This window comes from Odocoileus virginianus, chromosome 1 (assembly GCF_023699985.2).
Source record: "Odocoileus virginianus isolate 20LAN1187 ecotype Illinois chromosome 1, Ovbor_1.2, whole genome shotgun sequence".
NCBI classification, from domain to species: Eukaryota; Metazoa; Chordata; class Mammalia; order Artiodactyla; family Cervidae; genus Odocoileus; species Odocoileus virginianus.
This window is the reverse complement of record NC_069674.1, coordinates 36,223,572-36,248,030: the sequence shown is the minus strand read 5'-3', so window position 1 is coordinate 36,248,030 and position 24,459 is coordinate 36,223,572. Positions and strand designations below refer to the sequence as shown.

Genomic DNA, 24,459 nt, shown 5'->3' with positions numbered 1-24,459 from the left:
TGGTTAGACTTTATTTGTATCCCAATTCAAATTAGCAAACAGTAGAACAGAGAGACAGAACTGGGAAATGAACCCAGGTTTTCCACACTGTAGGCAGATTCTTTACCGTCTGAGCCACCAGAGAAGCCCATTAAGTAATTACAGGGTTGGTTTAATTTACCTGTGATGACATTGGGCGTTTATGCTTTAAAAACAGTCCTTTTACTTTAGGCATATTTTGAAATATTTAGAAATAAAATAATTTAATGTCTGAGATTTGCTTTTAAGTGATCGGGGGAGGGAGAATAGGTAGGATTGTAGACAAAATAAGATTGGCTATGCCTTGATCACTATTAACCTGGGTAATGTGCACTTCAAGAGCTATTATAATAGTCTCTCTACTTTTACATAACTTTAAGATTTTCCACAATAAAATGCCAAAAAGAAATAAGTTTAAGAATTACATGCAAATTTCATTTCATAAAAGTACACCAAGGTATATTAGAGTTGAATGAAATGGGCAAAAACTCTTGCTTTATCAATAAGAAAACCAAGGCTCTGAAAGGTTAAGTGACTTATCTAAAGTCATAAAGCCAACCAACAGCACACAAGAACTAACACTCAGGTTTTCAGTTTCCCTATCAAGTTTTTTTTTTAAATTTATTAACTTTTAAATTGAAGGATAAATGCTTTACAGAATTTTGTTGCTTTCTGTCAAACCTCAACACGAATCAGCCATAGGTATACATATATCCCCTCCCTTATTAATCTCCCTCCCATCTCCTTCCCCATCCCACCCCTCTAGGTTGATAGAGCCCCTGTTTGAGTTTCCTGAGACATACAGCAAATTCCCATGGCCTATCCATTTTACATATGATAGTGCAAGTTTCCGTGTTACTCTCTCCATACATCTCACCCTCTCCTCCCGTCCCCCCATGTCCATAAGTCTATTCTCCAAGTCTGCTTCTCCACTGCTGCTCTGTAAATAAATTCTTCAGTACCATTTTTCCAGATTCCATATATATGTGTTAGTATGCGATATTTACTATCTAGAAAGGGAATGGCAAACCACTTCAGTATTATTGCCTTGAGAACCCCAAGAACAATATGAAAAGGTGAAAAGATAGGACACTGAAAGATGAACTCCCCAGGTTGGTAGGTGCCTAATATGCTATTGGAGATCAAGGCTATGGTTTTTCCAGTAGTCATGTATGGATGTAACAGTCAGACTACAAAGAAAGCTGAGCACCGAAGAATTGATGCTTTTGAACTGTTTGTTGGAGAAGACTCTTGAGAGTCCCTTGGACTGCAAGGAGATCCAACCAGTCCATCCTGAAGGAGATAAGTCCTAGGTGTTCATTGGAAGGACTGATGCTGAAGCTGAAACTCCAATACTTTGGCCACCTGATGCAAAGAGCTGACTCATTAGAAAAGACTGTGAGGCTGGGAAAGATTGAAGACAGGAGGAAAAGGCGACGACAGAGGATGAGATAGTTTGATGGCACCACCAACTCAATGGACACGAGTTCAAGTAAACTCTGGGAGTTGGCAACGGATAGGGAGGCCTGGCGTGCTGCATTCCATGGGGTCACAGAGAGTCAGACATGACTGAGCGACTGAACGGAACTGATATGATATTTATCTTTTCTTTCTGACTTACTTCACTCTGTATAATAGCCTTAGATTCATCCACCTCATTTAGATCTGATTCAAATGCATTCCTTTTTATGGCTGAGTAATATTCTATTGTGTACATGTCCACAACTTCTTTATCCATTCATCTGTCAATGGACATCTAGTTTGTTTCCATGATCTAGTTATGACCCAAGCAGCTGCACCACCTCCACACCTGCCCCATCTGGTGGTCTTTCATCTAAACAGGACGCCTGAAGACTCTACTTGGCCACTTTCTAAATTCAACTTCATAGGATTAATTCAGAAAAAACTCCAGAGCCAGTCTCAATGTTTTGTTTTTGTTTAATAATTTGTGTGCTTTGCTTTTTGTACATCTTCCTTATCATCATTTTTCCTCCACTGTGAGAATTAAATGAGACATTTAGTAAATGGGCCAAAGTTTTACATTCTTATGGATTTCACTCAACTTTTCTATTAGCATTTTAAAAAAATCTTCCCGTTTTGCATATAGGGTTATCGTTACCATCTTTTTAAATTCCATATATATGTGTTAGTATACTGTATTGGTCTTTATCTTTCTGGCTTACTTCACTCTGCATAATGGGCTCCAGTTTCATCCATCTCATTAGAACTGATTCAAATGAATTCTTTTTAATGGCTGAGTAATATTACAAAAAGAGACACAGATGTACAGAACAGACTTTTAGACTCTGTGGGAGAAGGCGAGGGTGGGATGTTCAGAGAGAACAGCCCTGAAACAAGTATACTATCAAGGGTGAAACAGATCACCAGCCCAGGCTGGATGCATGAGACAGGTGCTCAGGGCTGGTGCACTGGGAAGACCCAGAGGGATGGGATGAAGAGGGAGGCGGGAGGGGGGATCAGGATGGGGAACATATGTAAATCCATGGCTGATTCATGTCAATGTATGGCAAAAACCACTACAATATTGTAAAGTAATTAGCCTCCAACGAATAAAAATAAATGGAAAAGGAAAAATAAAATAAAATTTAAAAATCTTCCTATGAATTTGACAGATTTTCCACAATTATACCATCCACTTAATAGGGTTTGTCCTTCTGTCACATGCATAACAATTTAGATTCTCACAGTTACACCATTTTGGTGGATTTTTTTTTTCCTTTTCCCTCAGGTCATGATACAGCATTTTTGACTGTAAGATATGTACCTTTATACATGCAAGATTACAAAACTAACCTCAGCAGGATTTCACTGAGATTCCTGTCAATCTCAATAGAGCAAGAGACTTCCCTGCAAATATGCCAACCAATCAAAACTAATACTTAACCAAGGACTCCATAAAGCAACAGTGGTAATTTAGGGTGGTGACAATAATAATAATAGTTAACATGTACAGAATACTTTCCATGTTCCAGGAGTTGTGTGGGTGCTTTGTATGTGTCATCTGATTTAAGTCTTCGAAGAATTATATACGGTAAATTGTATTATCCTATTTGAATTACTATCTAGAAAAATGAGGTTTTGAGAGATTAAGTACCTTACCCAAGGGCACAGAGGTCCTTGCTATGATTCTATAGGTATTGAAGTCTTGACACTCACTACTATGTAACCACTTTTACAAAATATTTCCATGAATATTAACAGCTCATACATTTTCAAAGACAAAAAATTCGACTAATACAGTTTGTTACCTCAATTTCAAATAACCTATGAAATTTAGATCCCTTAATATCTACCACTAAAAGGTAGAAAAATTGGTTGATTAATTTTATAGCAACTAAAACATCTGAAATACTAATAAGTATATGTTCCTAGTCAGAAAAGGCAAATAAATTTGTAAATTAAGCAGCATTACTATAATGCAGGAAAAAAGCACACTAAGCAAAAAAGTTTTCACTGATGATAGTGATGGCTGTCTTTACTATAGAATTACCACTTTCATGATAGTCAATTTGATGATACTAATATATATAAATATATTTTGATGATTGCTTCTTATACATAGATTTCATTTTCCCCAACTAGTTAATATAACACTAAGCGGACAGTAGAAACAATAAACCCTCACTTGACTGATACATACTTTTGTATTTTATACTATTTCATGCATGTCTATGATATTCTTCACATAAACTATCAAAACAAATGTTTTTTATAGGACAGACAGAGTTAGGGGTAACCGGGTGTCAAGATATTATACACAATATAGACTGTGTTTTTATTTTTATTTTTTTCATTTATTTTTATTAGTTGGAGGCTAATCACTTTACAATACCGCAGTGGGTCTTGTCATACATTGACATAAATCAGTCATGGATTTACATGTGTTTCCCATCCTGATCTCCCCTCCCACCTCCCTCTCTACCCGATCCCTCTGCGTCTTCCTAGTGCACCACGCCTGAGCACTTGTTTCATGCATCCAACCTGGGCTGGTGATCTGTTTCACTATAGATAATACACGTTTCGATGCTGTTATCTCGAAACATCCCACCCTCGCCTTCTGCCACAGAGTCCAAAAGTCTGTTCTGTACATCTGTGTCTCTTTTACTGTTTTGCATATAGGGTTATCATTACCATCTTTCTAAATTCCATATATATGTGTTAGTATGCTGTAATGATCTTTATCTTTCTGGCTTACTTCACTCTGTATAATGGGCTCCAGTTTCATCCATCTCATTAGAACTGATTCAAATGAATTCTTTTTAATGGCTGAGTAATATTCCATGGTGTATATGTACCACAGCTTCCTTATCCATTCGTCTGCTGATGGGCATTTAGGTTGCTTCCATGTCCTGGCTATTATAAACAGTGCTGTGATGAACATTGGGGTACATGTGTCTCTTTCAGATCTGGTTAGAGTGTGTTTTTAATGGAAAAGAAGTAAAAAGTCTTCAAACTTTCATCATCCAAATAAAGTCTACAATTGCAAAAGCTTTGATGATCATGCAAATACATCCTGTTAAAAGTGACTTTACACCCATAATCATGCAAGTTATACACACACACACACACGCACACAGATTATCCTAAATCTCAGAAGACTTATTCAAATAGGGAGGGGAAAAAACTATTAAGGATCACTGATATAATGAAAATAAATTGCAGAATCTGCCCTCAGATTAAGAATTCAAATATATTTTCATGGAATCTATTCGAAAGAAACTACCAAAAGTTACATCTATATCCCAAGACTCAATACTTTGTACAAGAGGAAGGCAGCTCACTTTCTGACAGATGCCCCATAAAATTACTAAAGAATAAAGAGAATTAACCATTTTTATATATTTTTCACTTTCAGGAGAAAAATCAAATTTTAAATGACTGAAACATAAAACATGAGTATATAAAACATGAGGAGAAAAGAAAATAAAAGCCCAGCCAGGCTCTCACATAAAACCAATTCCCTATAGCTAGATTCCCACACTCCAAATAGCAGCACTACGTCAGCCTGAGAAGGGACATTTTAGGCAAAGAACACAAAAATGTCCAGTACTGACCTCTTTACAGAGACTAAACATCAACTCAAATCAAACCCAGATAAATGGATAACTCAAGTGAGTAACAAATTAACAAGAATCACCTTTAGCCTTGTTTCACTGCCAAGAGAAAAATACTCAGTTAAGTACAATCTACATCTTTATTTAATAGAGATCAATGAAACAAAAAAAATAAAAGGAATCCAAGTAAAAAAGATATCAAACAAAACCCAGTTATCTTTGAACTCCCCAAAGTTGGGAACAATTAAAGTCTTCCCAAAAATGCAGACTTGTCATGAGCAAATACACATAGTTAACACCAAGGCCAAAAGCAGAGAAATAAATAACATGAAGTCAGGGAAAAACAGTATAACATGTAACAACGCTGGTTAAAATAATCACTTGCAGAATAAACTAATGGGTTTTAAAAGTCTGCAATTATGACCACAATCCAGTGCTCAGATCCTGGTTCTTAAATATCATTCTCCACTCAATGGAACCAGAGCTCCTTGGAAAAATAGTTAAAATCAGGCCTGTGGTCAGGGGTGGTGCAGGTGCAGTGGTGGGGGAGGGGTGAGATGGGGGGGGTTGATGGCAGGGGGAGAACATAAATAAATGTTGATTATCTTGTGCTAAAAATTAAGAAAGTGCTCAAAGTGTGATGAGGACATATCAAAAAATAAACAGGGGATATTTTGAAACTGTTCCCACCAGCAAATATGGATAATTTGAACATCAGAAATAAATCATGATAATAAAGGACTGTAACTTATTGAATAAAATATGAATATAAAAGTCCACATTGATACAAATCAATAAAGGAAATGGAGAACTACCCTCACAGTAGAAAGTCATAAATGTGAAGAAATTCATAAATACAAAGAAATGATGGAATTAGAAAATCACTATTTAACAACATCCTAACAATAGTAAGCTCAGGCAAGAATCATCAACGTGTGACAAAAATAGTGGATGATAGGCTGGGCAAATGAGAATATTTACACAGTCTCAAAGTATAGCGCCCCCCACCCCCCACCCCTCACCAACAACATATTCTTTTTATGTGACATGACAATCGGATACAATGCAGAGTAGTTTGGGTTTTCTTTTGCTATAAAGGACATTATTGAAATAACTGACAAATTATCAATAAGGTCTGTGTATTATATAGTAATATTGCTTCAATGTTAATTTCCTGATTTTGGTTAATTAGACTCTGGTTACATAATAGAATTACATGTTTTTGTAAAATACAAACTGAAAAATGCAGGGGTAAAGACACATCACATGCCTGTCTTATTTTTATATGGTTCATAAAAAATGTAAGTAGATTAGACTGATGATACAGATTATCGAGAGATGATAGGAAGGTAGGTAGACGAATACATAGAAACACAGATAGATACACAGAGGCAGAAAGAAGGATGAAGTGAACCTATCTGTATATCCACAACCATAGAATAATGGACTATAGTAATAAGTTTTAACAGGAACCTGAAAACCAACTCTCCCCCATACTTGCGAAAAGAAAGGAAGAGGAGCAGGAGGAAACCGCAGCAGCCGAGGAGGAACAGCCGACACAGCCTCAGTAATTCATAAATGCCCATCGAGTCATATATACGATCTCATTTAATCCTTACAATAAACACTAGGATTTGCAGATGAGGCAGCTGCACCTGGGAGCTTCAGTAACTTATCCAAAGTCATCTAAGTTACAAATGGCAGAGCCAGTATTTCAACTAGTCTATAGGGGGCAATGCTCCTTCCTCCTCTCTTTGCCCTATCTGAATCTCAGCAGTTCCACCTTTATCTTTGTTGGGCCACTCAGGTAAGCTATTTGAAGAAAAAGCTTGATAATCTTTGAACACTAGATTACACTATGATCCTTCACCATGTTCCTGGCCACACTGACAGCCCCCCTTACACACAAGACTAAGGTTCTAAAGAGGTCAGGAAAGCTAATTAAAGTTGCTCAAAGAGTGCCTTAACACTCAACTCGAGGAATGAAAAGAACACTCACCACTGTGCTCAAGTCCAAAGTTGGAACCTGGAGAGTCATTTCATTTTTAATAATTTTTGTAATTAAAATTAAATAAGGATAACACAGTATTCCACTAATATTGATTTGGTAAATTCTACTATGTGGCAACAGTACTTTCAAGAAAATCAGTAGCACTTGGGAAAAAATCATCAATGTCCAATAGGGACAGAATCCAAATCTCTGTAGCTCCTCCATTTGCTCAGCACAGCTTCTAATGCCTCCATAGTTGGCCAGAACTAGAGGGGCGTGAGGAGAAGACGTCTGATCAGCAAGAAAGGTCTCAATTGGTCCCATCATGGTGAGCTTTTTTTGTCCCTCTCTGGGCTTGGCAGAGGTTGAAAGTCTTCTTGTCACATGGGGGACTTTACTGGGTTCTTCAAAGACCTCCCCTATCCCATCAGTGGGGATCATTTTGCATTTGAATCTATCTTTTTTCCAGGTGATCATTTGTGAGTACTTCCTCTGGCCCAGGTGTCGTCAGCACCACCAGCTTCCTTCTGCCTCTTGGACAGGATCTTAAACAATCACACACTGTTTTCCTCCTTCTCACCCTGATCCACAGGACAGCAGTGACTTTCCAAACCACAGTGCTCCAGACATCCACTGGCTGTCTAAACATCTCAGGCATGAATCACGTATCAATCCACTTATCTACCAAGCTCTTGGGAACAAATCCTCTGACTTGAGATTATAAATTTTATAGAACTATTTCTTTGGAAACTATAAATGTCTGATAAAAATTATTAATTTAAAAATGACTATGGAAGGAATTCCCCAGTGGTCCAGTGGTTAGGACTTTGCCTTCCAATGTAGGGGGGTGCAGGTTTGATCCCTGGTCAGGGAGCTAAGATTTCACATGCCTTACAACCAAAAAACAAAACATAAAAACAGAAGCAATATTATAAGTGATATTATAACAAATTCAAAGTAAGTCAAAAAGAGAAAAATAAATATAAATTAACACATATATATGGAATCTAGAAAAATGGTACTGATGAACCTATTTGTACATTGGAAATAGAGATGCAGATATACAAAATAGACTTTGGACACAGCAGGGGAAGATGAGGGTGGGACAAATTGAGAGAGTAGAAATTGAAACATACATATTACCATATGTAAAGTGGATAGATAATTGGAGGTTGCTATCTAGCACAAAGGGCTCAACGCAGAACTCTGTGACAACCTAGAGTGGGGGATGGAATGGGGAGTGGAGGTCGGGGGGGAGGTTCAAGAGGAAGGGTATATATATATATATATATATATATATATATATATATATATATATATTTATGGCTGATTCTTGATGTTGTCAAATTGCTAGCATCCAGAGATCAAATTGCCAACATCTGTTAGATCACAGAAAAAGCAAAAGAATTCCAGAAAAACATCTACTTCTGCTTTATTGACTATGCCAAAGCCTTTGACTGTGGATCACAGCAAACTGTGGAAAATTCTTAAAGAGATGGAAATACCAACCCACCTTACCTGCCTCCTGAGAAATCTGTATGCAGGTCAAGAAGCTACAATTAGAACCAGACATGGAACAATGGACTGATTCAAAATTGGGAAAGGAGTACATCAAAGCTTTATATTGTCCTGTTTATTTAACTTATATGCAGAGTACATCATGTGAAATGCCAGGCTGGATGAAGCACAAGCTGGAATCAAATTGCCAGAAGAAATATCAATAACCTCAGATATGCAGATGACACCACCCTAATGGCAGAAAGCGAAGAAGAATTAAAGAGCCTCTTAATGAAAGTGAAAGAGGACAGTAAAAAACAAAGAACATGGCATCCAGTCCCATCATTTCACGGCAAACAGATGGGGAAACAAAGGAAACAGTAACAGACTTTATTTTGGGGGGCTCTAAAATCACTGCAGATGGAGACTGTAGCCATGAAATTAAAAGATGCTTACTCCTTGGAAGAAAAGCTATGACAAACCCAGATTACTTTGCCGAAAAGGTCTGTCTAGTCAAAGCTCTGGTTTTTCCAGTGGTCATGTATGGATGTGAGAGTTGGACTACAAAGAAAGCTGAGCGCCGAAGAATTGGTGCTTTTGAACTGTGGTGTTGGAAAAGACTCTTGAGAGTCCCTGGAACTGCAAGGAGATACAATCAGTCAATACTAAAGGAAAGCAGTTCTGAATATTCATTGGAAGGACTGATGTTGAAGCTGAAGCTGCAATACTTTGGCCAACTGATGCAAAGATTAGACTCATTCGAAAAGACCCTAATTTGGGGAAAGATTGAAGGCAGGAGGAGAATGGGATGACAGAGGATGAGATGGTTGGATCGCATCACCGACTCAATGGACATGAGTTTAAGCAAGCTCCAGGAGATGATGAAGGACAGGGAAGCCTGGCATGCTGCAGTCCATGGGGTTGCAAAGAGTAGGACATGACTGAGCGACTGAACAAAATAACATGAGATGCTATTGCAGAAATAGTAACTGTTGCAGCCCTAAATTAAACGGGCTTAAAGTGATTTGACTCAGAAGTGATTAAAGACTCAGATTTTGTCATCTCCACATGCAACTTAGATTAAGCAGCATGCTCCTCCATCATCACTCAGGGACTATCACTTGGCCTGATGGTCTGATAGCCTGAAAGTACTTGGTAACAGACTTATCACAAAGCCATGAACCAACACTAAGTTTCCTCCTGATATAGTCAAGTTCCAAAGCCAGCAATATGTTTTTAATTAACACTAACTTCACACCAGATGTAAATAAATATCTGGAACACTCTGGAGATATCATTAGAGCCAGATGAAGTAGAAGGGAATATATCAAAAGTGGTTCTTCTAACTTCTGTGTTAACATGAGAGCAGACAGCCATGCCAGTATGCTTTCTCTCAATATTCCATCAAAATACCTATGAAGAGATAGAATAAATATCAAAACTGGAGGAAAAAATGGGGAGGGGGTACCTTTAAAGGGAAGATAACATCACATACCTTGTTTAGTGGAGAATTTCCACTAAAAGCCTCACTGATGCATAGGATTTAGAAGCACATATCTGAATAACAAATTATATGTGTCCCTGTTCTAAACCAGAATCATACAGTCCAACTTCAAATGCAGAAGAAAGAAAAGGGTTTGGTTTTTTCCCATATATTCCGTTTTTCAGTCGCTAAGTCATGTCCCACTCATTGCATCCTCATGGACAGAAGCACGCCAAGCTTTTCTGTCCTTCATGATCTCCCAGAGTTTGTTCAAACTCATGTTTATTGAGTTGGTGATGCCATCTAACCATTCTCTGTGGCCCCTGTCTCCTCCCGCCCTCAATCTTTCCCAAAATCAGAGTCTTTTCCAATGAGCCGGCTATTCACATCACATGGCCAAAGTATTGGAGCTTCAGTTTCAGCATCAGCCCTTCCAATGAATATTCACAGTTGATTTCCTTTAGGATCGACTAGTTTAATCTCCTTGCTGTCCAAAAGACTCTCAAGAGTCTTCTCCAGGACCACAATTCGAAAGCATCAACTTTTCAGAGCTCAGCCTTCTTTATGTTCCAACTCTCACATCTGTACATGACTACCAGAAAAACCATAGCTTTGCCTATATGGACCTCTATTGGCAAAGTGACATCTCTGCTTTTTAATATGATATCTAGGTTTGTCATAGCTTTTCTTCCAAGGGGTAAGCGTCTTTTCATTTCACAGCTACAGTCACAATCCACAGTGATTATGGAGCCCAAGAAAATAAAATCTGCCACTGTTTCCATTGTTTCCCCATCTATTTGCCATGAAGTGATGGGACCAGATGCTATGATCTTCGTTTTTTGAATGCTGAGTTTAAGTCTGTTTTTTCAACTCTCCTTTTTCATTCCCATCAAGAGGCTCTTTAGTTCCTCTTTGCTTTCTGCCATTTGGGTGACATCATCTGCTTATCTGAGGTTGTTAATATTTCTCCTGGCAATCTTGATTCCAGCTTGGGATTCATCCAGCCCAGCATTTACCATGTACTCTGAATATGTAAGTAAGCAGGGTGACAATATACAGTCATGATGTACTCTTTTTCCCAGTTTTGAACCGGTCTGTTGTTCCATGTCTAGTTCTAACTGTTGCTTCTTGACCTGCATACAGGTTTCTCAGGAGACTGGTAAGATGGTCTGGTACTCCCATCTCTTGAAGAATTTTCCAGTTTGTTGTGGTCCACACAGTCAAAAGCTTTAACACAGTCAATGAAGCAGCAGCAGATGTTTTTCTGGAATTCCCTTGCTTTCTCTATGATCCAACAGATGTATTCTAGCCTCCTCGTCTTAATCTCTTCTGCTTATGTTAGGTCCATACTGTTTCTGTCCTTTATCGTGCCCATCTTTGCATGAAATGTTCCCTTGGTGTCTCCAATTTTCTTGAAAGATCTCTAGTCTTTTCCATTCTATTTTTTCCCTCTATTTCTTCACATTATTTTTATGCATTATTTCATTTAAATTTTTTAATCATGATAAAGTACACATAACATAAAATTTACCAATTTAACCATTTTTAAGCGTATGGTACAGTGGCATTCACATTGTTGTGTAACTATCACTACTATTCATCTCTAAAATTTCTTCCATCTTCCTAAACTGATGCTCTGCATCTATTGAATAGTAACTCCCCATTTTCCCTTCCCCCAATCCCCTAACAATCATCATCTACTTTCTTTCTCTATGAATTTGACTACTCTAGAAACCTCATGTAAGTTGAGTCACACAGTATTTGTCCTCTTGTGACTGGCTTATTTCACTTAGCATAACGTCTTCAAGGTTCTTCTATGTTGTAGCATTTGTCAAAATTTCTTTCCTTTTTAAGGCTAAGTAATATCGCAATGAACATATACCACATTTTACTTATCCATTCATCCACTGAGGGACACAGGTTGTTTGCACTTTTGACTATTTTTGAATAACGCAACTAAGAACATGATGCAAATATCTGTTCAAGTACCTGCTTTCTACTGTTTTGGATACATAACCAAAAATGGAATCACTAGATTACACAGTAAGTCTATGTTTGATTTTTTGAGGCACATCCAATGTGGTTTACACCTTTCACATTACCACTAACAGTGCACAAGGGTTCCAATTTCTCCACTTCCTGACCAGCAGTGTTAGTAGTGACAGCAGTCACCCCAGTGGGTGTGAGGTGGTATCTCACTGTGGTTCTGATCTGTATTTCCCTAATAATTAGCAGTGCTGAGTACCATTTCGTGTGCTCATTGGCAATGTTTATATTCTCTCTGTAGAAATGTCTGTTCACATCCTTGACCCATTTTTTAATCAGACTGTCAGACAGTCTTTCTTATAACCAAATATTTACCAATTTTTTTTAAACTTCAGTATTTTTCACTTGATAAAACTTTTATGAATTTTATATTCTTTGTAAAACAGATTCACTAATTCCACAATCTGATATTCTATTAATATCAACATCCCTTTTCTTTCAGGGTGCATGACTGTTACTTACTCAACATACTTTGACCTTTGTGAAGTTAATCTGGTTCAAATAAGGACTGAAAGTTGTAGTACTGCACTAATGCTGGCTTGGAAGGCCATGCAAAGAATGAAAAAAATCATTAGCATTCATGAAATAAATGCTATCTAAATTTTATCTAACATTCATTTTTTTCATCCTTTTAAGTATAACATTTCTTCCTATCTAGCATTGCTCATTTAATTTGTGGGTTTATATCCCAGACCTATTACCATAAGGGGAAACAATTTAGTTTTGATGACAGGATTTCTAGACTGTGGCTAAGTCTTGGCATGTTTATCTGGCACGATCTATGAAGCATTTGATCTATGAAGCTTTTTTTTTTAAATAACTACTGCTTTGATACTAACAGTGTCATCATCTTCCCTTCTGTCAGTCTCTGGCATCAAGTAGTTCTTTAAATTGGGAACCAATAGATCCGCATTAGAAATCACAGAGGAAAGGTAAAACACTGATCCTAGATTTATACCATATCTCTAGGTCCAGGCTATCTCTTTGCTTTTGGAATTTTAAACCATTGAGAAAACAGTCCAAGTTTCTTTTCAAATCATGGGTTTCTCTTTTATCAATCAACCGTTCAAGGAAAATGGAAGTGTCTGAGAACTGGAGAAGTTCAAACACCTATTTATATATAAAACTGTCATGAGATGGTGTTCACTGCACATCCCTAATTACACCCAGCAGAAATCTTTTAAGAAAAGTGATTTTGTCTCTTTAGCATAATGGGGAATCATTTTATCTATGTTCCAGTTCAGTAGATTTTCTTAATCCCAAGGTTTCACAAAGAATTCTCAAGGAAAATTATCATAATGTTCCCTATACCCAGTAACAATTCAGTATCAGCTTTAAGTTGCGATTTGCTATTGGGAAAGATATTTATTTAGACATTATGAATATGGAAATGATTAACATTTTCATTTGGGTCTAAATAATTTAAAATATATGTAAAATTAGTCCAAACACTCTTAGCTTACTGAATATTATCTTTTCATACTTAAAAAGTTTGAAGACAGATATCTCGGGTTTTTTTCTACTTGCTGTTATTTTTACTACTTGAAAAACATATTTCTTCAACAAACTTTGAGTTAAAGAATGTTCAAACAGAACTCTCTTGCTTCAGTTTAGTTAAGGCTTCCATTCCAAAAAGAATGCCATAAGTTCCAGAACACCAACACAGGTCAAGCTAAAAAACTATGAAACCAGTTTTTCCATTCTTAGCTTATCATCCACTTCAGGCTATGTGAGGAAAAGGTGAAAAGGTAAATAAGACCTTGAGCAAGAATTTTCTTGGAAAGAGTTGTCAATCATACAGATAACCAACAGGCACATGAAAAGATGCTCAACATCACTATTTTAAAAATGTAAATCAAAACTACAATGAGGTATCACCTCACCAGTCAGAATGGCCATCATTAAAAAATCTGCAAATAACAAATGCTAGAAAGGGCATGGAGAAAAGGGAGCCCTTCTATGCTATTGATGGAAATGTAAATTCACGCAATCAGGAGAACAGTATGGAGGTTCCTCAAAAAACTAAAAATAGAATTGCCATGTGATCCAGTGATTCCACTCTTGGGCATATGTCCAGAAAAAGCTATAATTCAAAAAGATACATGCACCCCTATGTTCTCAGCAGCACTATTTACAATAGTCAAGACATGGAAACAACATTACGTCCACTGACAGATGAATGGATAAAGACGATGTGATACACACATATACTGGAATACTACTCAGCCGTGAAAAAGAATGAAATAAGGCCATCTGCAACTGTGTAGGTGGACCTAGAGATTATCATACTCAATGAAGTAAGCCAGAAAGAGAGAGACAAATGCCATATGATACCACTTACATGCGGAATCTAAAACAGGACACAAATGCACCTATCTAAAATACAGAGGGACTCACATGAGAACAGACCTGTGGCTGCTTAGGGACAGAGAGAATAAGGGAGAAAGGGGTTGGGAATTTGGGGTTTGCAGATGCAAACTCATATACAGAATGGATAAACAACCAAGTCCTACCACACAACACTGGGAACCATACTCAAAACCTTGTACTAACCTATAATGGAGAAGAATCTGAATATGTATACCGATCATATATATTTAATCAAATCACTCTGCTGTACACCTAAAACTAACAACATCATAAATCAATTATACTTCAATTTAAAAATTAAAAAAGGAATTCTACCCATGAGGGCTGCCTATAGGACAAAGTGACCTGAACGGGTAGACTCTATATACAGAAGACCACAGGAAGTCAGGGACTGAAGAGAAGCCTGCAAAGCTCCCCACAGAACAAACAGCCACCACCGGAGCTTCAGGTACACAGTCGGCCCCAACGCAGGGTTCAACCACCCCCACCAAGCACTAGCTCTTTCGTACCCATTAACTCACTCTCCCTACGGAGGCGTGACACAGAAAGAATCACAAACAGCAGCTAGAAACAGGGAAAGAAGAATCATGGATGAATGAAGAAACTGACTATGCTCTTCCAACAAAACACGCACGCGCACGTACACACACACACTTCAGGTTTCCAGGAAGTCAGGCCCAACTTGGGGAAAGGGAAAAGTCATAAGTCTGAAGCTTTGATTTTAGATTGGACTGGACCTTTTAATACTTGAAATAAAATAACCAGAAAAAAATGTGTAGGACTTTCCTGGATTTCAGCCATGAGCAAGGAAAATGAGTTAGAAGCGCAGGTTTGCAGAGGTAGGGTGGGAAAGAATAAAGTTCCTGCTTACATGCCACTGAGTCCAACTTGTATGATACATCTGTTATATGTGTAAAGCTAGAAAGAAGTATTTCAAGATAAAAAGGTTACACCCTTAGAGGATACAGTGAAGGCATAAAGTCACTTTCTGGAATCTGTCCATGTCTACAGACAAAATATAATCTCTGTCCCTAACTTTATAGGCTGTGTTTTGAAATCTTGTATTTATGTGCTAAGTTTCTCTTCCCCTGCAGAGATGGTGTCATTGTTTGTTTAAACAATGAGTTTGGTATGAAATGGTAAATATGTTAAATCACACTTTTGCTAGGGATCACTAACTATAAAGTTGGACAGATGATCACGACACTCTAAAATTCTGGGGGGAAAAAAATGTCCTGTTAGAAGGGGAACAGCAGAGACACTCATAATTTAGACCAGTAGTTTCCAATTACTTTGACTGTGAGAACTCCTTTTTATGGCATCTCTATATTGTTTATTCAATCTAGAAAGATGCTTAATGAACTAAACTGGACTATTATTTTTAGAGGTTAAAAAAACTTGCCCACTGTTACTCCATCAAACTTAGTTCTGATTCTGTCTCTTCTCTCCTTCCTCCATTCCTTCCTCCCTACCTCCTTCCTTTCCTCCTTCCTTCCCATCTTTTCTCCTTCCCTGTTTTTGTCCTCACTCCCGGCTTCCCTCCCTTTCCTTCTTGTTTTTCTCCCCTACAAAACTTTTATGGGTTTAGAGTGCAGGCAGACTTCTAATTATTCTTTTTTAAAAGACATGGCTATGTGGTGACTATGTAGCAAAAGAGGAAAATATACATAGACACACAGACTAATTCACTCCGTAAGAATCCAAGAGCAGCAGTGTTTTGTTTTGCATTATCGTTGCCATGATATGAATGTTGGATACAGTTGCTAGATGGTTTGCCATATCCATTTGGGCTCATCATCCTCTGTTATTGATTCTGAAACACCATGGGAGCCTTTAGTAATCTAAGGAAAATTTTATCTTAATCGCTACTCTCTCAAACATGAACATTATTTCAAGACCAATGTTTATAATAAAGTTCTTCCATGAGCCCATCAGTATGTGATTCCTACCTCTTTTGAAGATGATTTTTGATGGAATTTGAATCATATCCCTCTACTGTGCAAACCCCTTCCAGTCTGCATGGCACTTGCACACCTCTATGCAGTACCTTCTCAAGCATGCTGTTCCCAATTATTGGTATTCTAGGCACATTGGCTTTCTCTCAGGCCTTTAAATATAGCTAGATCTTTTCTATCTCTGCATATGGAGTTCTCTCTACCTGTATTGCTCATCCCCTGGCTCTCTGCATGGCTAGCTCCATCTGATACTTTAAGTCTATTAAATGGTACCTCCCCAAAGAGGCTTTCCTTGACCAACCATTTACTTACGCCCCCCTTCTCTATTACTTTCCACCACAGTACCCTGTTTGAGTCTTTCATAATACCATAATTGGCTGGTACATATACTGCCTTTTTCACTTGCTTATCAAGTGTCTCTGACACTAGGCTGTAAGCTCCTTAAAGGCATGAACCGTGCTTACATTGTTTGCCCTGGACACTCAACACAGCCAGGAATCTACAGAAACTCAAGAAATATATATGAAGTGGTGGGGGTGGGGAGGAGACAAAGGAAATGAATGAGAAAGGAAGGGAGGGAGGGGGGAGGGAGGAAATTATTTGGGCATTTCTGAATCATTGGCTGTTGCTATTTCAAACATAAAAGGGTATAAAATAACATAACAAGCACTCACGCACTGCCAGTTGGCTTATTTGACAAATGTAGTTTGTCAAGTCCTGAGTGCATCCCTTCCTGGTGCCCTATCTCTCCCTCCCTCAGGGGTAATCATTCTCTGAAACAATTTTTCATTACCATGCATATCTTTATACTTCTAATCACATATGAGTAAAATACTAAGAAAGATATATTTTATATGATTTTAACTCTATATGAATAACATTATTCTGTTTATCATGTGTTGCCACTTGTTTTCAAAAATCAAAAAGGTACCTTGCAAACTACTTTTCTTAAAAGAAAAATGAAAATTTTATTTAAAGGGTATACACAATGTTCCTTCTACAAATTAGTCTAGTCAATAATATAAAGTAATGTTTATCCTTTTAGAAAGAAAGAGCAATGAAGTTAACATGAAGGAAAAATAAATACTTTAAAATGTGGTAGAGAGCATTCTTATTGCTAAATTTCTGTAACTAATAACATGCTCAGAAGACACAAAGAAAAGAAGGTAAACTCAAGATTAAATTGCTAAGGAAAATATCATTATACTTATAAATGTATAGAGAGATGGAGAATGGTCACCTTGAAAAAAAATACTTCTGAAAATATACAGATATGTCCTTTCAGTGATTCTCTACCCAGTGGTACACAGGCAACACTACAGTGTTCTCAAAGAGGGATTTCTAGTGAATTATAGCTTTTTAAACACTGCCCCCTAATGTTCACATGCAGTTTCTTCTGAAATGTTAAGAGGATCGTGCTAATAAAAATAATCAGGTCCTTCCTCCCCTGTGATTAGTCCAGCATTTTTGTCCTGCAGACCAGATTTCACAGACTGAGGCAGTCTCAACCACACAACTGTCAGAATGCATTACAGTAAATCTCCCGACCATTCTAAGATTACTCTCATCAGTAAGAAGGCCAACATGTGAGAGAGAACAGACTATTTGTGCTTGGAGAGCACTGACAAGACATCAATACTGCTGGGAAACATCAGGCAAGTCTAGGATCCCAACAATAACATGTGCAACTCTAGACTGATCTAATCAGTCTTATTAAAAAATAAAAAACAAACATTTATTACCAAGAATATCAATCTTCTAAAAAAAAGAGAGAAATGGCCCTTGCTTTATATACACACAAACTCATGACTCACAAAGGAAGGTTGCTTCCAAGAGAATCTGTTGAAATCTTGACTCCCTGATGAGCAGATTTGTTCATGACTTCCACGACTGCAAATATGATCAACAACACATGAAAGAGAATAACAAAAATATATATTCTCAAGTAGAGCTGCTCAGTGTCTTGTAGTCACAAAGTCCATGTCATCACTTAACAATGATGTATGTCTGAACAGAAAAAGCACAGAAGCACTTAATGCAAAGTCAAGGAGCCTGAGTTTTAAACCCATTTTCCTTTAAATAGCTGTGTGACCTTAGGTCCCTTAGGTGTTCTGGATCTGCTTCCTTATCAGGAAATAAAAGAGCATGAGCTATGTGAACGCTTTTCTAATGACTGTCAGGAGGTGGGGAGAGGATTATAGAATCAGGATAGCTGCTTTCTCAGACCACACCTGCCTCTCCACACCACCCCTTCACGCCCCACCCCTGTTAGCAAAAAGCATGATACTCCCATTCTCCCCTTAGCTGAGAACTACTAGACTGTATCATGTTTCCCTGGTGGCTCAGTAGTAAAGAACCCGTCTGCAATGCAGGAGCCGCAGGAGACATGGTTCAATCCCTGGGTTGGGAAGACCCATGAAGGAGGAAATGGCAACCCACTCCAGTACTCTTGCCTGGAAAATCTCATGGACAGAAGAACCTGGTGGGCTACAGCCCATGGGGTCACAAAGAGTCAGACATGACTGAAGTGACTTAGCATGCACTGGATTATATCATCTATCTCCAAGGCCCTTTGCCATACTAAAATGTTAATACAGGATCTGAGAACTGGAAGAAAATTCAGAAATTCCCCAGTCACAAAACAAAGCCCAGAAGAACTTTTTATTCTAACCATAGTTAAGATACAGCTGTGAAACTTTGGGGAGGTGTGAGGCTTCCCAAAGGGATTAGCATTTTATTAAGCTGGGTGATGTGATGAAATATTTTATTATTCTCAATCTTCACCCTTCCCAGATTTCAGGCCCTTTTCAACGTGACTTTGTAGTTCCTGTCACTGGAATAGTACACTGAACCACCTGTTGGTGTTAGGTTTGGCCAGATGACTTGCCTTGATCAAAGGAATATTAGCAGGAGTGACATGAACACATAGGCCTTAAATGTGCTTGTAAGATTTTGTTCTCTTGTGCTCCTACTTTCCCCGCGAGGAGAACTTGCACTTGGTAGCCTAAGACATGTGCGGAGCAGACCTGCAACTTGGAACCCAACCTAACAAGTCTAGATGAACTGAATTCCAGCCAACCCACATTCACAAGAAGGAGAAATACACACTTACTGTCATGTGAGATTTTGCATTTGGTGGTTATGCAGAATTTTTATAGCAGTAGGGTAATTAGGATAATAGCTCACCTATTTAATATTTTAGACCTCAATCTTTCCATTGTATTGAGAGTCTAAGGAAAAATCTCACCCTCTCTGTCACTCATATAAGTATTGATATACAAAAAACAAAAGTGTGATTACACATCTCTATAATAATACATCTGAAAAAGAGTCAGATGTAGTGGCAAAGATCTGCTATGAACAGAACCTATCCCTACTGCTGAGTCAGAAGAGAAGTTAATGGCACTGGGCTCTTCATCCTATCTAAAATAACAGTCAGCCAAATGTTGCAATTATGTTTATTTTATATAAAAATACCACCACATAAGATAATTTACCATGAAAAGCATACTTCATACTGAAGTAATATGTCCTAGTCAAAGTATTATAATATCTCAATTAACCTGAATGAAGAGAAATAGGGGTATTTCAGTTATTATAATTTTACAAGTAATAAATATTTTTAAGATAACATTTTTGCAGTGAAACAAAATTTTCAGATAGGTATTCATTTTAAGATAAACTTACTGAAATATAAGAAGTGACATGTTTGCTTGGCTCCTTTTTTAAATGTGTTTTTAATATACTAGTTTTCTTTGATAGCTCAGTTGGTAAAAAATCTGCCTGCAATGCAGGAGACGCCAGTTCGATTCCTGGGTTGGGAAGATCTGCTGGAGAAGGGATAGGCTACCCACTTAAGTATTCTTGGTTTCCTCTTGTGGCTCAGCTGGTAAAGCATCTGCCTGCAATGCAGGAGATCTGGGTTCAATCCCTGGGTTGGGAAGATCCCCTGGAGAAGGGAAAGGCTACCCCTCCAGTATTCTGGCCTGGAGAATTCCATGGACTATACAGTCCATGGTGTCACAAAGAGTCGACCATAACGGAGCGACTTTCACTTTCACTTTTCTGTCTTAGGAAAAAAAATCTAAGGCATAGTGACCTAACAACAACTGAATATCTACTTCATGGTATAGACTGTATGTGTGTGCTCAGTCGCACAGTCTTGTCTGACTCTTTGCAACACTACAGTCTGTAGCCCACCAGGCTCCTCTGTCCATGAGATCTTACAGGCAAGAATACTGGAGCGGGTTGCCGTTTCCTCCTCTGGGGTTATACTCTTTAGGTACTTTAAATTAATGATCATTATATAGTGCTAAGGACAAACTATATAAGAAATAACAGACTAGGCCAACAATACCCTAAGCCCAGGCTATCCTCTGAAAGCATCTTTGGAAAATGTAAACATAACATTTACCACTTACCCCTTTCTCTGAAAAGTGGTACTCTAATAAAATTGCAACTATTAAAAACTCTTCAGTCAAGTTCTGATTACTCATTCATTGGTTTAAGAAACTCCCTACCATGTGCTCTGCACTGTGTGTGGAACTGGGAATAGAACAAGAGCCTACAGGAACGTCTCTGATGGTCCAATGGCTAAGACTCTGCACTCCCAGTGCAGGGGGCCCAGGCCCAGGGGACTCTGGTCATGGAACTAGATCCCACATATCGCAGCTATGATCCTGCATGCCGCAACAGAGATCGAAGATCCTGCAAGCCACAGCGAAGACCTGGTGTAGTCCAATAAATAAATAATTTTTTTAATAAAAGAAAAGAACAAAAGCCTGCAGGACAGTGGATGAGACAGACAAGTAAAGTGGGAAATACAAAATATGATCAACAACAGTCAACCCAACCTTCAGGGATCAAGAAAAAATGTCTGCACAGAAGCAGTTACATCCAAGGTGAGATCTAAAGGGCAAAGAGTCACTGGGGGTGGCAGAGGATCAGGGTTTCAAGCAACGTGAACATCACGTGTAAAGGCTTTGCCGTCAGGGCGAGCATGGTGAATTCAGAAGATGCAAGTAATTCAGGTTCATGTATTCTTTATGCTTTTCTGCCTAAACCATCTATGAAAATAAATGCTTTCCTCCCTTCACCTCTGGAGGTTCTCCTCCTAGCTCACTGAACACTCCTTTACAGCCTCCTTCACTGTTTCATCATTATCTCCTAAACATCTACTACTTGGAATGCATCAGGCTCAGACACCCACACTCTCCTTTTTCTGTCTACGCTCACTCTATAAATGATCAAACACAGGTTTCAAATACCACATATTTGTTCTTAACTATAAAATTTTACATCTTCTGACAATTAGATCCAAGCAATTACTGTACATCTCCTCTTAGATATCTATAGCGATCTCAAGCTAGACTATTGACATTCCAAATCCAAACTCTTGACATTCTCCCCACCAAAAACATCTTTCCACAGTCTCACTCAACTCTGTAAACAGCAATTTTCTGATTGCTCAGGCCAAAACCTTAGAGTCATCCTTAACTCCAGTCTTTCTCTGATACATCCCATACATCTGAGAACCTTATCTACTTTTGTCAAAAACCTTCAGAATTCTATTACTTTCAAACTAGTTTGCTATCACCCTAATTCCTAATTCAAATTCCCATTATCTTTAGTCTGGACTATTTCAATAGTTTCATAACTGTTCTTCCACTTCTACCCTGCACTCAACAGTCTATTCTCAACAGAGTAGCTAGAGTGATCCTTTTAAAAATACATCAGATTGTACCAATTCCTCTGCTTAAAACTCTCTATTATCTGACAAACTTATTTGAAGTAAAAGCCTAATTCTTTAAGAGCAGTCCACAAGGCTTTACTAGCCATCATCTGATTTTCTTCCTATTACATTTCCCTTCATTTACTCTGTTTCAGCCATCCTTGCAGGCCCTCAGATATGCCCAATGCAGTCTCACCTAAGGTCCTTTGAACTTGCTGTTCCCTTCGCCTGAAACCTTCACTGCCAACATCTATATGATTCACTCCTTTATTTCATTCACGTCTCTGCTTAAATGTTCCCATTATCAATGAAGCCTTGTCTCAACTCCCAGTACAAAACAGACTATCCTCCCCTCATTTCCCTTGTCCTATTTGTCTCTAGACTCAAAAAACAAAACACAAGAGAGAGTCTGTTTAATTATTTACTATCTCCCTAACCTAGAATGTAAATCTGCTGCAGAGCATGAATATGTGTTACTCACTGCTATATCTCAGAACCTTAGAATACTACCTGGCAGATCATAGACTTGCAGTAAATATTATATTTGGTGGATAAATTAATAAAAGCTGAAAACATTATCAATTATTCTCATAAATGTTACTACTGTAACTTTCTATTTTAAGAATAATTTTTGCAAGGGTGGGATGTTTCAAGAGAACAGCATCGAAACATGAATATATTATCTAGGGTGAATCAGATCACCAGCCCAGGTTGGGTGCATGAGACAAGTGCTCGGGCCTGGTGCACTGGGAAGACCCAGAGGGATCGGGTGGAGAGGGAGGTGGGAGGGGGGACTGGGATGGGGAATACATGTAAATCCATGGCTAATTCATTTCAATGTATGACAAAAACCACTGCAATGATGTAAAGTAATTAGCCTCCAACTAATAAAAATAAATGGAAAAAAAAAGAATAATTTTTAATATTGTATCCCTAATTAATAGTTAAGTGCTTATAAACTATGTAAAGATACCTAATACAACTTTTTTCCCTTTAGCCTAAAGACATAAACACACACACACAGTTCACCACCAAGGGCTGAACAACCTAGAATACTTTATAGCATTCTTTTCCTTTACTTGGCTTACTTCCTTTGAATATATTGAAGTGATATGTTGAGTTCCTGTGTTATCTTAGAGCCAATGAATATTTCACCTGTAATTCTACATATGAGTTAATAATAGTACTCTGTTGGTATTTGCCAAATTTCTATAGAAAAATTTCCGGTAAAGGATCTGTCTGCAATGCAGAAGACCAGGGTTCAATCCCTGGGTCTGGAAGATTCCCTGGAGAAGGGAATGCCAACCCACTCCAGTATTCTTGCTTAGAAAACCCCATGGGCAGAGAAGCCTGGTGGGTTGTCCATGGGGTTGCAGAGTCAGACACAACTGAGCAACTAACACTTCCACTTTCACAGGCAGACAAATCCACAGAAGAAATACAAACAGCCAATAAATATATGAAAAATGTTCATTTACATTAATGTTCTTTAATGTTTAATTTTCAACAAGCTAAAATGGCTTGGCAGGGAAGGTGAGCATAACCACTTTGAGAAAACCAGTGCAAGTGAGAGGTTTCTTACGTACAGAGACGCAGAACCTGGAAAACCTACTCACCGACAAGGGCGTGGGGTTGAAATACCTGTGATGGAACAGTAGACCACGTGAGGTGCAATCTTGTTGATATCTTCATAGCCCAGCCCCATCGCAGACAGTTTGCCAGGGACGTAGTTCTCTACAAATACATCACAAACGGCCGCAAGCTGAAGGAAGAGATGAAGACAAGTCAGACTTAAGGGACTCTCTAACTTTCAACGAATCCCCACATGAATTCTGATTTCAGTAAACACAATCATCCTCACTTTCTAAAAGCTCAGAAAAATCACAGGAAAAGTAGAATCACAAGGTGTAATTAGATAGACATGAAGGCTCTAATCAACTACTTGAGGTATGACTGCCAATTCAGTTCAGTTCAGTTCAGTCGCTCAGTTGTGTCCGACTCTTTGTGACCCCATGAATCACAATACGCCAGGCCTCCCTGTCCATCACCAGCTCCCGGAGTCTACCCAAACCCATGTCCTTCGAGTCAGTAATGCCATCCAGCCATCTCATCCTCTGTCATCCCCTTCTTCTCCTGCCCCCAATCCTTCCCAGAATTAGGGTCTTTTCCAATGAGTCAACTCTTGGCATGAGGTGGCCAAAGTACTGGAGTTTCAGCTTCAGCATCAATCCTTCCAATGAACACCCAGGACGGATGAACAACCAAGACAGTCAATTAAACAATGGCTATTAAAA

General features: G+C 38.3%; 1 protein-coding gene across 28 annotated transcripts in view; it reads right to left on the bottom strand.

The window, feature by feature from the left end:
• The window catches only part of SUGCT (succinyl-CoA:glutarate-CoA transferase), a 782,676-nt gene that overhangs the window by 729,401 nt on the left and 28,816 nt on the right, over positions 1-24,459 (bottom strand). For all 28 annotated transcript variants that reach the window (XR_011487375.1, XR_011487378.1, XR_011487383.1 and 25 more), the window contains exon 6: positions 23,807-23,927. Coding sequence is in view for 18 of the 28 variants with exons in the window: in XM_070466730.1 (XP_070322831.1) it covers positions 23,807-23,927 (121 nt within the window). In the remaining 10 variants the exon portion in view is untranslated. The remainder of the gene's footprint in view (positions 1-23,806; positions 23,928-24,459) is intronic.